At 51.5% G+C, this 13500-nt stretch overlaps 1 protein-coding gene across 1 annotated transcript in view; it reads right to left on the bottom strand.

The window, feature by feature from the left end:
- Nucleotides 1-13500, bottom strand: part of LOC138812881 (rho GTPase-activating protein 35) — an 81898-nt gene that overhangs the window by 4468 nt on the left and 63930 nt on the right. Inside the window, exon 4 of the mRNA XM_070001123.1 lies at nt 639-716. Coding sequence (XP_069857224.1) covers nt 639-716 — 78 coding nt within the window. The remainder of the gene's footprint in view (nt 1-638; nt 717-13500) is intronic.

The raw sequence follows: 13500 nt of genomic DNA on the forward strand, positions 1-13500 counted from the left end.
CACCATGAGCAGGCTGTCTTGGTGTGGGAACCCACCCTCCTCGGTGCTGTGCACTTGACCAAGTCACCTAGGGAGGCATTCTCACAGGCACCCGACAGCCAGCAAGGCAATGTGTGCCCGCACAGTGCATCCCCAAAGCATCCATGGGCTAGCTAAGCCTGACCAGGCTTGCGAGATGCTCCGGTGGCGCCTCTCAGGCCTCTGTGCCCCCACCTGCTTCCCTCCCTCTGCCTGCAGAAGCCCTAGCGGGTGGGGGAGGGAGGCAGCTGAGCTCAGTTCTCCTATGGCCTGGGTGGCTCTCATAGGAGTCCATAGGGGGTGGGGGGGAAGGGTAGCCATGATGGACAACATTCCCTGGGCCTGAAAAATAGATCATTAACTCCTAACTGTCCCTGCCCAGCTGAGGATCACACCCCTTCCATGAGGCTGCTCATGCTGACAGCATTGGCAGGGATGGTAGGCTCACAAGGCCTGCTCCCCTCCTTTGGCAGTGTGACCAGGAGGCACAGCCACCTGGGGCCACACAGGGTCTCTTAAGTCACGAAGCCAGCACCTCTCTTGCTTTGGTTCTGGATGGGTGGCAGGACTCCCACCTGGCAGTCTAGCTATGGCATCACTTCAACTGGCTCTAGCCTTACCTTGATCAAACTGTCTCTGCAGACTCTCCATCTCTGACTTGTTCCCGCTGACCCGGTAGATGCCTTCTGTGCTCAGTCCTGAGGAGGAAGAACAGAGCAGGTCCTGTGAACTGGAGATCACCAGGCCTGGACACCAGGACGGGGGCACCAGGAGCCTGAGGGCGCCCACTGGGGGACAGGAGCAGGGCGAGGCTAGCATTCTCCTTGAGTTTTCACCAGCTTTAGTCTTCTTCCATGTGCTTTATTTTTTACTTACTTTTTCACAAAAATTAAAATAATACAAACCTGGTGCTGGTGGCTATATGTGTTCATTCTAGCAAATCAGGAGGCTGAGATCTGAGGATCATGGTTCGAAGTCAGCCTGGGCAGCAAAACCTGAGTCTCTCATCTCCAATTAACCATAAAAGGCCAGAAGTGGAGCTGTGGTTCGAGTGGTAGCCTTGAGCCAAAAAGCCAAGCCAGATCAAGAGGTCCTGAATTCAAGCCCAGTACCAGCACACACATAAAAAGATACACACTAGGGGCTGGGAATGTGGCTTATTGGTAGAGTGCTTGCCTACCATGCATGAAGCCCTGGGTTCGATTCTGCAGTAGCACATACACAGAAAAAGCCAGAAATGGCGCTGTGGCTCAAATGGTAGAGCGGTAGCCTTGAGCTGAAGAGCTGAGGGACAGTGCTCAGGTCTAGAGTTCAGGCCACGACCAGACCCCCCCCCCCCAAAAAAGAGCCCAGAGACTGTACCCAGACCCTGAGTATAAGCCCCATGATGGACCAAAAAACAACAACAAAACAGATACACAATATGGAAGCTGAAGATAACTTCAAGCCACATTTTGGTTTTCTCTTGAAATTTTCTTTACTTTATTTGAATACTCCATTTTCATTACAAAGTTACTGTAAGCTTATTCTGGATACCAAATGCCCTCACACCCTGTAATGGCTCTGGGGCCAGGCTGGGCTCCGTGGGGGAGAATGTCATGGCCAGCAAGTCAAAAACAAAACAAAACGAGTATTATAGAACATGATTTTAAAGACACTAACACATACAGTATCTCTATAAGCAACACTATCCTCCTTCAGGTTGTCTCAAGTTTTCACTGTTAGAAATATTCTTCAATTATATTTCCTCTTATTTTTTATTTTTTATTTTTTTTTGCAGTGCTGGAGATGGATCTCAGGTACTCTTAGGGAAGTGCTCTGCCAGCTCTCAGTTTCACCGTTGGACTTCATTTGAACTTTTGTCAGTACTAGGATTTGAACTTTGGGCCTGGACAGTAACTACTCCTTGAGCCATGCCCCCAGCCATAGATTCTTGGGAGTACCTGTCTCTCTCTTACTGTGTGGATTTGCTGTTCAAGTGCTTTAGTTTTCCCACAGGGTGCTTTTCTCACTCTGCTTGAAAGAGTAACAAATACTTGTTACTTTTTTTTTTTTAAGGTCTCAGACAGGGACTTCTGAACTCCATTCCTGATGCTTTCGTTCACTGGCTAGTGCTGTACCAACTGAGCCACACCTCCAACCCCTTGTTACTTTTTTTTTTTTTTTTTTAAAGACAGCATATATCTGTTGTCAGGCTCCTTAGGCCCATGAAGTCCAACAGCAAAATCTATGGCTTAAATGATGGAATCTGAAGTATCAGAGGAAAGACTGACCCCACTCCACAGAGGACATGCTATTTGGCTTAGTGTGGACGTGGGCACTGGCTGAGCCCATCCTCCCATTCTTAGAAAGGAAAGTCTAGTGTGGCCACCAAGACAGCAACACAACAGTGAAGTAGACGAGCTCCTTCTGCTGCCCGTAATGGGAGAACGGGGCCTGCCATCCATTAGGCTCATGTCAGCCACCTCTGGGAGAGGCCGCCACCAGATCACATCAAAGCCTGCATTCTTCCAGGGCCCAGACTGTTGGAAGGTGAATTGAGAACATTACAGCAGAACCATGGAGTGTCCTTGCGCCGCACCCTGCGGCCCCCCCCCCCCCGCCCCGAGGACTCTCACGCAGCACCCGCTAGCATCCCCTGCACCAGTATTTACCCTGGCCTGTTTCCCCAGAGACAGGTTCCAACTTTTGATCTCGTAGCTCAAGCGAGGCACCGGGGCGGACACACAGGCTCGCCGCGTCGTGACAAGCCCTGGGCATGTCAGCAGCTTTTAGGTTTTCACCTCCTAGTCTGAAACAACAACTCTGTTCTAAGTGCTCTTCTCTTCTGTCAATATGAGAGCCTCCCTAAGGAAAGATGACGGCACAAAGGGCCAGGACTAAGTCACCGCTCCCAGGCCCTCTACCCTCCCCCAGTCCCGCCAGGCTGGGCATGCATCATTTTCTGGTAGGCCTGAGCCCCTGTGAGAGCAGGCGCAGTCTTGAGAGGCTGCTGAGCCCCTGCCCTAGGCGCAGGCCGCAGCCTGCTACATGGGGTGGTCAGGTGTGGGCAGTGGAGAACGCACGACAGGGCTCACCACCAAAATGGAAGCCTGGGAAAGTACCAGGGCAGCTCTAGAGCACCATTAATCATCACCTTAGCATTTCCTGTAAACCGGGGGTGTTTATTTTACAAAATCTCATTTTAAAATAGCAATCCTGCCACTGTCGTACCCAACACCATGGCATCATTTAGGAAAGGTATCATTAGCTTAGCTCGTACAATTGATCCCAACTACCACTTAGACATCAATGAAAAACAAACAGAAACTGAGAGCAGAGCGTACAGCACCATGGAAGCTTCATGCACTTGGTCCTGGTGAGAACCCGGATGCTGGACAGAACAAGGCAGCTGGCCAGGACCGCAGCCAGTCAGGGAAAGAGATGGGGGCCTGGAGCAGACCTCAGGCACCCACACGCCAGAGAAACACCCCACCAGCAGAAAGCAGGGCCCTCACAAAGTGGGCTTCCCTTACAAGCTGTTGCAGGCAGCAGCCCTGTCCTTGAGACCCCAAAGGTTCACTCCACTAAAGCCTACCCTGGGCCCAGGCCTGCCTGCTTTCTTTGAAACACTCCTACGGTTTCAAGCATCTTCTACTTGAAGCTCATCTTTGGGAACAGAATGAGGAAAAGGCCCTAAGTGGCCAAGGTCAGTGTTTTCAAGTATGTGAACCAGCGTTGTATCAGACAGTCTCTATCAGCAGCTATAGGGAACAGAGCTCTAACAAATACGCTCGCTGTCAATTTGTAAGATAACTATTAGCCCAGCTGTCAGGCAGCGCACAGAGGCTGGGATGCTGTATCTGGTCTGAGAGGACGGCTCAAACAAGAGTCATGCCAACAAACCTGTGGCTGAGCGCTCACTGGGTAGGAGGCCCACTGGGTAGGAAGTGCCTTGCACGCACTTCCACACCACTTCTCCCGACAGATCCTTGAGAGCCAGCACAACAGATGAGAATGCCGAGGTCAACAGGGAAAGCAGTGAGCACATGGCAGAGGGCGAGTTATACAAACGTCATTGAACCTGACTCTACAACACATGCTCTTTCTTCTCTCATCAGAGAAGAGAACTACATTGCCAGTTCTCCATCAGTCAGGTGGAGGCGCTGGGGTCTGGATGCTAGGGGAGCCCCCAAAACTGCATTTCTAACACATTCTTGGGGAACTACTGTGGGACCCCTCTAAGGTTCCCAAATTCTACAAGACAACAAAACCAGGGGTAATACATTAGGCAGAGCAGATACAGAAGTGGCAGAGCACAAACTGTGAGTGAAAATGCTGACAGTGAAAAGTCCTGCGTTCAAGTACACACACGCATGCTTGCATACATGCTCACACGCGCGCATGCACTGACACAGAAACAAAAGAGTAATTTACTCTTTTGGTTGTTGGTGGTGGTGGTCATGAGGCTTGAACTCAGGGCCTGGGTGCTCTACCTAAGCTTTTGGGCTCAAGGTAAGGGATCTACCAATTTGAGCCACAGTGCCACTTCTGGTTTTCAGGTAATTGGAGATGAGTGTCTCATGGACTTTTTTGCCTGGGTTGGCTTCAAACTGTGATCCTCAGATCTCAGCCTCCAGAATAGCTAGGATTATAGGTGTGAGCTACTGACACCCAGCTACTTTATTCTCTTCACCAAGGCCACGTGTGACTGTGGTGAAAGAGCTTGAGTTCTGCATGCAGGCCAGAGCCTGCACATCCCAAGTGTCCGCCTGGCTCATCACCCTTCACAGAGCATTCAGGCTTGACACCCCTCAGAACAACTCTGTTCACATCAGCAGGCGGGGGCTCCCTAGGCATGCACTGAGCCTCGCAGGTTGGCCTACTTCTGCCCCGAGTTGCCAGTAGCAGGGTTGAGTGCCCACAGGAGTATAGCAACCAAGGGGGACAAGAATCTCCCGCTCCTCTGGACTTTTCTCCTGCTCCTTCCTTCCATGGCGGCCATGTCAGCCTTGCTGCCACTCACCCCAGTCCTAGGTCCCCTGGAGCCGCCTTTCTAGCAATGAACTGGTACTTCCTCCAAGACAAACTTGGACTTGCTTATTTCTCACTTTCTATACTTAGATAGAAAAACTCAGCACTTAGGTTTAAAAAAAAAAAAAAAAAAAGGAACTGGCAATGCCAGTGCCCTGGCACAGCCCAGACGGGGTTAACATAACTGCAACCATGTTCAGCACAGGCCCTCCCCACAATGGACATGGAGGGTGCGAGGGAAGGAGGGTTACCCTCAAATCAGCATTTGGAGGCCTGCATTCATTCCTTTCTTGGGGCAGAGCCGCAGCAGGCTCCCCTCAGGGTGGCAGTGTGTATCTGGTGAGGTCTCGGCCATCAGCCTAGTCATCTAGCAACAGCAGGCACACAGGGCACAGTTCTGATGTGTGCTACCAGGAGACATGGGCTTTGATCCTAAGGCCCGTCTCTACCACCAGACATGGGAGGGAAGCAACTGATGATGGAGGGAAGCGGCTGTGAGTGCAGCCTGCGCCTGCCTGCCTGTAGGCACAGAGAAGCTCTGAGAGCTTGGCCCCAACAAGCTCATCTACAGATAGCTGTGGCACCAGGGTCCCTCGGTTCCAATCCCAGCTCTGGCTTCTGGGGTACCTGCCGCACTTCTGAAAAATGTGGGATTGTGAACACATGTGCCCAGAAGCTGGGAAGCATGGCACCATAGGCATAAGGCACACTGCCTTAGAAATACTGACTCGGCTGCAGACTGCCCAGTGGCTCTGTCAGGTAAATGGCATTTTTAGCCATTTTAGCCAAGCTGGCTAGGAGTTGGGAGTGCTCCCCCACATCAGCTTCCTGTTTCCTTCACCTTTAGCACCTCAGATAGCAAGCAGGCTTCGCTGTGGAAGTGGGGCTCCCCTCTGTCTTTCCTCCCTCAGAAGGACTGTGTCTGGGACTTTCTGGCTCTCATTTCCCCTGAATGCTAGGACGGCTGGGCTACTCCTGTGCCTGTCAGCTGTCTTCCCTGGTACTCAACCAGGACTCAATTCTGTCAACGCCAGAATAGAATGCCACTAATGCTCTGACTAGGTGTTAGCACAACTTCCCAGTACCATGACATAATCTCGGCTGCGTGGGGGGGGGGTATGGGGGTTGGGGGGTGCGGTGGGTGGAGGGGGGCAGGGGGGACATCTGGAGGGAAGTGGGGGAAAACCTTGCACCAGGTGTGAGGTGTCTGGCATCTGGTTGAGCTGCCATGAACTCTTGAGACAGGGCTTCTGGACCCTGTCCTGAGCTAAGCATGAGCCAGATATGGGCTCGCTGTCATGACTTGGGAGAACATGCACTGTAAGGAGAACTGCAGAGCAGCCTGAAATGGGCACTGCGTGTGACCACAGCCAGGTTGGTGGACTGTGCTTTGTAGAACAGGTCAGCTGGGCACCAGTCCTGCCAGAGTGTGGAGTACCCTGGGCCAGAACACCTACACAAGACCAGTGGCATGGGGGTGATGTCAGTGCGACACTGAGGGGCTTCTAGCTACCCACAAAACAGAAGGCTGCCAGCCCCTGGGCCAGGGCATCCCCACCTCCGCCACCATCGCTGCCGGGGTGGAAAGGCCCCGAGGGTGCACATAGATGCCTTCAAGCTTCTATAATGGCAGAAGGTTCCCAGGGCCCGTGACAGGAAGCAAAATGTCACTAGTCACAGGAGCACTTTTCATAGAAGCTTAGAAGTTGAAAAGCTACCACCCCCACTTCCCTGCACTCTAGAAAAAGTACAACCATGTCAACATGTGGCCTCAGGAGCTCCAGCGGGCCACATGGCCCCGCCCAGTTTCTCCTCCCCACTGTGCACTCTGGGCCTCTGGCCTCCCTGCTGGCTGTTCCCCCTGTTGACCTCCAGGCTTTAGCAGAGGAGCAAGACTCCCACAGTAAACGAGGCTTCCTGCTAGACAGCGCTGCCTCCACTGCCCACATTCACAAAGGGCTGATCCTCTGGTCCAGGTCGGCACACACTCACCCTCCTCGAGGCCTCCCAGCCACCCTGTTCTGTAGGGCACCACCCTCCGCACTGTGCAGCAGCCATCTTGGCAGGCTGGTAGTGAAGTTTGGGCAGTCCGGGTCCACTCTTCCAACCTGTACCTCCTGTACCTCTTGTTCCAGGAGGTGGTCCCTGGCAGAGTAAGGTGACATGGGGTGGAGTGTGAGGGGCAGATAGGCAGGTGCACACACTGGGCGGGAGCCAGGGCTGTGCCATCCCCCATGGGCCCGGAGGGTCCATGCTGAGAACAGGTGCTGCTCCTTGGGGCCGGGGCCATGGCCACAGGACAGGCCACTGCCTCTGTCTGCGCTCTGCTTGCTCAGGGCCGGAAGTGGACAGTGCTCTGAGGAGGTGAGGCTGGGTGGGGACAGGCAGGCGTGAGCCTGCTGACAGGAGCTCCGAGGCCACATGTTGATGTTTGTATTTTTTTCCTAGAGTGCAGGGAAAGGGCCTGGCCTTCCTGCCAGCTTTTCAACTTCTAAGCTTCTGACGATGAAAAGTGCTCCTTCTTGGGGACTTGGGCTGTGATTGGTGACATTTTGCTTCCTCCCACCACAGAGGGGGCAGAGCTCGGGGATGGCCAGGCGGGGCAGGCCTGTCGAAGCTGCCAGGGACTTGGGCTGCCACCCAGACTATTTCTGTCTTGGATGGAGGCAAAATGACTCCGTGAGCCACGCTTGACTTCTCTCTGGCTGCCGGGCTCTCCAGGCAGTGTGCCAGGGCCTGCTGTTCTGACCAGGCAGGGCGCTGGGTCCTGAGGAAATCCGCGAGCAAGGCTAAACGAACTGCTTATCTGGAACAGCCAAGAGCTAGCGAGCTGGCTGCTGGCCTGTGTGGCAGTGAGGAATTTGTGGAATACAAAAATCTTGTGCTTCACTTACGAGCAACACAAAAACAGGAGAGTAGTGAGGAATGGGGTCCTGGGAGGTGACCAAAAAAAGGGGGGGGGGGAGGGGAAGCTTTGTTTTAAAGCTATCAGGATCACATAGGCAACTTCTCAATAAACCTAGAATTAGAAAAGGGAAGATTAAGCTGCACAGATTCACTCTTTTTTTTATTTTTTTGTCAGTCGTGAAGCTTGAACACAGGGCCAGCACTGTCCTTGAGCTCTTTTCCTCAAGGCTAGCACTCTACCACTCTGAGCTACAGCTCCACTTCCATTTTTTGAGTGGTTAATTGGAGATAAAATGTCATGGGGACTTTTCTGCATGGGTTGGCTTTGAACTACAATCTTTACATCTCAGCCTCCTGGGTAGCTATGATTATAGGTATGAGCCACTGGCACCCGGCTTCAGAGTCACTCTATAAATAAAAATGACACCATATGGAAACTGTGCACCTGATAAATATCACACCACCACTATTCAAAGGAACATAAATAAGGCAACCACCACACTGTGTCTGAGCTGCCCCTTACTGACTGCAGCCACAGCTGTATGGAGCTGCCCTTTCAGGGACACTCCACAGCCAGGCCTTCTGGCTGCTGAATGACCAACCCAAGTACATGGACAGTCTGGCCTGCTCTCTTTCCCCACGCTCTGCCCAGTGGCCATGATGAACGTGGGTGAGGTATAACGCTCATAGCCATCAGCATGAAGCACAGAAGGCTGCTGGAGAGTGGGCTCTGTTCACCCAAGCGCTGTGAGCTTCTCTGCCCTAAAGGTCTCCTGGAGCTCTGCTTCCTCTTGTAAAAAAGATTAGTACTACTTTCGAGATTAATACTGTCTTCCAGCTTGTGGGAGACCAGCTAATAAATGGTGAAGGTGCTCAGTGAAGAAGAAGCCTGACACACAAAAAAAGTAAATAAATAACTAAACAGCAGCTTCTCACTGAGCTGAGGCCCCCACCGTCCTGGGCAGGGCCTTCCTGATGCATCTCTAAGCTTTGGGTCTGACCTACTTGTAAGGTCTTAAGTTCGGAGCTTTGGGGGGAGTGGGTGATGGGCAGTGTGGCACAACAGGAACTTCACATCTGTACCTCTTCTGGTGCCTGCAGCATCTTTGGGTACTCATGCAGTGAGGTAACCCATCATGCCCACATAACAGAAACCCCCCAAACCACAGTGCTTGCAGAACTTTCGAGGGCCGGGAGGGTGGCATGTTCTGGGGGCATTGAAACTCCACATCTCCCCCTCCCCCATCCCTTGCCTGGTGCATCCCTTCCACATGGCTATCCTAAGCTGGATCCTTGACAGTCAACTGGTCATGGTAAATGAAGGGAAGTGCTTTCCTGAGTTCTTTAGTGACTGGTAAAGAGTCTGTGCCTGACAGTGGGCAAGCTGCCGTCTGCTTGGTAACCAGAAGGCAGGCGTCTCAAGTGAAGGCGGTCTTGTGGAGCTGGGCCCTTTGCCTGCGGTGGTCACTAAGACTGTCAGGAGCTGTGGGGTGAGGAGGGGGGAGGGGAAGCTCTGAGCAGCAGGATCCAGATTCTCTGGCCTGATCCTACTTCTCCATGACACGTCAGGGTCTTACCTGACCTGTCCCAGTGACCAGAGACCAAGAGGGCAAAAGACTCTGGGTTGGAATCCAAGGCCCTGTTTTCTCTTTTGCACCCATTTTCCTTGAAGGGTTGCTGACTGCAGGACTCCTGAGCTTGGACCTGGCAGGTGAGCTTTGCATCAGTGCTTAGACACATGATCCCTTAACCTGCACACAGCCCTACAAGGAGAGGAGACCTGGAGAAGGAAAGATGTGCTAGTGCTCTCCCAAGAGTGCCACTCATGTGTGACATGCCAGGGGGAAATCAAGAACCTTGCCCAAGCCAGGTGCCGGTGGCTCACACCTGTAATCCTACCTGCTTAGGAGGCTGAGATCTGAGGATCACGGTTCAAAGCCAGCCCAGGTAGGAAAAGTCTGTGAGACTCTTATCTCCAATAAACCACTCAGAAAACTGGAAGTGGCACTGTGGCCAAAGAGGTAGAGTGCTAGCCTTGAGCTGAAGAGCTGAGGGACAGCGCCCAGGCCCAGAGTTCAAGCCCCACGACCGACAAAAAAAAAAAAAAAAGAACCTTGCCCAACTGGATGAGGCAAACCAGAGCTCACCAACAGTGGTGGGAAGGCTGCCCAGGCAGCACAATGACAAAGCTGAAAATACTTGCCGATTACTTTTTCCAAGCACTCAGTAGCCATTTCCATTTAATACTCGGGTGGCACTTTCGGTAGGCTAATTGCAGGAAAAGCTGTGCATCATCAATTAGTGTCCAACACCAGGCATCGACCTCTCCAGATCTTCCCTCCTGGGAAAGATGCTTTGTTGACAGGTCCTACAAGGGGACACTAAGCTTCCCTCAACCCCTCCAGTGCAGAAGACTCACAGGCTGCCCCACATGGACAACCCACCCTGTACCCTCCACATGGCATTTCCAACCATGCGCCAAACAGCAGAGTGACCCACGGTCCTCCCTCTCTTTACGCAACTGCTCGTCCTCTGGCATCATTCATAAGCGCTCACTGGAGCCCGGTGCACTCCATTTGGAGGAGACAGTGGTGAAGACCCCGCCTCAGGGAGCTTAGATCTCAGACAAGCTAGGGTCCAGGAAGGTAAGGGCTCACAGACCAAGGCACAGGGCAAAACAGACCATGGGGTAAGGGTTCTGATTCAGATGGGAGCTCAGAGAGGGATCTGGGAAGGACTTCGGAAATGGAAGCAAAAGGAAAGACTCAGCAGGTGAGCAATCAATCGAGTTGCGGAACTGCTGGAAATTGTACTCTGTAACCTAAGTTAGGTAAGGCTAACCTGGAGTGATGGAGAGCCACTGAAGAATTCCAAACAGGGTTTGGGCATGGTGGTACATACCTATAGTCTCAACTCTGGAGAGGTTGAGGCAAGAGGATCAGGAGTTGTCTCAAAAACCACTTTGAAGACCAGACATGGTTTAATTCTAGCCTGTAATTCATGCCTGTAATTCTAGCAATGGGAAGGCAGAGTTAGGGAGGATCAAAGTTGAGAGCCAGACTAGGCAGAAAGTTAGCAAGACCTTTACCATAGTCAGTATGCCAGGCATGGTGGTGATCACCTGTAGCTCCAGCTACATGACAGGCATAGGTAGGAGAATCTGGGTCCGAGGCTGGCCCTAGCAAAAACATGAGACCCCACCTTAAAAAACAAAGCAAAAAATGGCTGGAGGCTGTAGCTGAGTTCAAACTCTATCACTGCCAATAAACAAACAAATAAAAGGACTCTCCCAGGGCACTGGTGGCTCACGCCTGTAATCTTAGCTACTTAGAAGGCTGAGATCTGAGGACCACGGTTCAAAGCCAGCTGGGGCAGGAAAGTCCATGAGACTCTTATCTCCAATGAACTACCAAATAACTGGAAGTGGCACTGTGGCTCAAGTGGTAGAGTGTTAGCCTTGAGCTGAAGAGCTGAGGGAGAGCACCCAGACCCAGAGTTCAAGCCCCATGATAGACCAAAAAAAAAAAAACCAAAACTCTCTAATATTTCTAAAGTATAGAATGAAAGCTGTGAATTTCTCCTGTGTGACCTAAAGAAGCCAGGGGACCAGTGTCAAGGGTCTCCTAGCTGAAGGCCCCTTCTCCTTTGTGCAGGTCACTGAGCGTGTCAAGTTTCCCAGCAGTTACCTACATGCAGAAGATGGCAGCTGGGGGCAGAGACCTGAGTGAACACTAATAAAATCACAGAAAGGCATAAACAGCTAAGGCTAATGGAGAGGGCTGAGAACATCCCTGTGTATCCGGCAGCCATACCCGTGCAGATCAGGTTACCTTTAAGTGACCCAAATCTGTAGATGTCCAGCCAGTGTGGTCATCAGAAGCTCTCCTCCGCAGGCAAAACAGAAGGAAGAGACATTCTCAAATTTATTTATGTTAAAGGACTGTACTTAGTTTTAAAATAGCAGAATTGGGCTGGGAAGGTGACTCAGTGGTAGAGCTCTTGCCTTGCATGCATGAGGCCCTAGGTTCGATTCCTCAGCACCACATAAGCAAAAAGAAAAAAAAGCCAAAGTGGCGCTGTGGCTCAAGTGGTAGAGCGCTAGCCTTGAGCTGAAGAGTTGAGGGACAGCGCCCAGGCCCAGAGTTCAGGTCCCACGACCGGACCCCCCTCCAAAAAAAAATAGCAGAATAAAAGACCTTCTCTAGACTCATACACGAGCAATAGCAGAATGATACTGAAGTAGCTAGCTTAAGGAGGCTGGAGCAGAAAACAAACCATGTCCTGTGTTTTTTTTTCTTTTTTGTCAGTCATGGGGTTTGAACTCCGGGCCTGGGCACTGTCCCTCAGTTCTTCAGCTCAAGGCTAGCGTTCTACCACTTGAGCCACAATGCCACTTCTGGTTTTCTGGTGGTTAATTGGAGATAAGAGCCAGGCGCCAGTGGCTCACGCCTGTAATCCTAGCTATACAGGAGGCTGAGATCTGAGGATCACGGTTCAAAGCCAGCCCAGGCAGCAAAGTCTGTGAGACTCTTATCTCCAATAAACCACTAGAAAACCGGAAGAGGTGCTGTGGCTCAAGCGGTAGAGTGCTTGCCTTGAGCTGAAGAGCTCAGGGACATCGCCCAAACGCAGAGTTCAAGCCCCATGACTGACAAAAAAAAAAAAAAAAGAATCTCATGGACTTTCCAGACCAGGCTGGCTTTGAACCTTGATCCTCAGATCTCAGCCTCCTAAATAGCTAGGATTACAGTCGTGAGCTACCAGTGCCTGGCATGTCCTGTGTTTTGTACCAAATGCTGACATAAAAATATTAACACAGGCTGGTTGTATTCTGAAATTACCTCTCCCACTTCTGAGTTAATAAAATATTCTTGGGGCTGGGAAGGTGGCTCAGTGGTAGAGCGCTTGCTTTGCATGCCTGAGGCCCTGGGTTCGATTCCTCAGCACCACATAAGCAAAAAGCCGGAAGTGGTGCTGTGGCTCAAGTGGTAGAGTGCTAGCCTTGAGCTGAAGAGCTGAGGGACAGTGCCCAGGCCCAGAGTTCAGGCCCCACGACTGGACCAAAAAAAAAAAAAAAAAAAAAAAAAAAAAATAAAATATTCTTTATTTCATGGAATCATGAAAGACAGCTTTACTTAAAAAAAAACAACAACAACTCAAACCCCTTCTGTCTTTGTTTGGCAGAAAAATGATCTGTCAGCCTTGTCATCCTTAAATGCTAAGGGCCACTGGCCGAAATGTCCACTGACTCAAAAAGCTGGGGAGCCACAGTGAAGGGGGTCTGCGAGGACCTAGACAAAATAGAAACCTACCTCCTAGCTGGACAGCAAGCAAGGCTGCCAATCACCTTTATGTCTTCTGTTTGTCTGGTGGGGTTTTGGTGCTGGGGAAGGAACATGTGAAGCAGGTGCTCTAAATGAGCCAGCTCTGCTGCCTCCAAGGCTAAAAGTGCTGAGCTATCTTTACAGCATTATTAGAGCCTGAGGCTACTGCAAAGGTGATTAGATATAGAGCAACAGCAAGGCCCTATCTATCAAGTGCGAAGGGACCTACTTCCAGCTC

Source organism: Dipodomys merriami, unplaced genomic scaffold (genome assembly GCF_024711535.1).
Source record: "Dipodomys merriami isolate MVZ:Mamm:240054 unplaced genomic scaffold, mDipMer1.0.p SCAF_57, whole genome shotgun sequence".
Taxonomy (NCBI): domain Eukaryota; kingdom Metazoa; phylum Chordata; class Mammalia; order Rodentia; family Heteromyidae; genus Dipodomys; species Dipodomys merriami.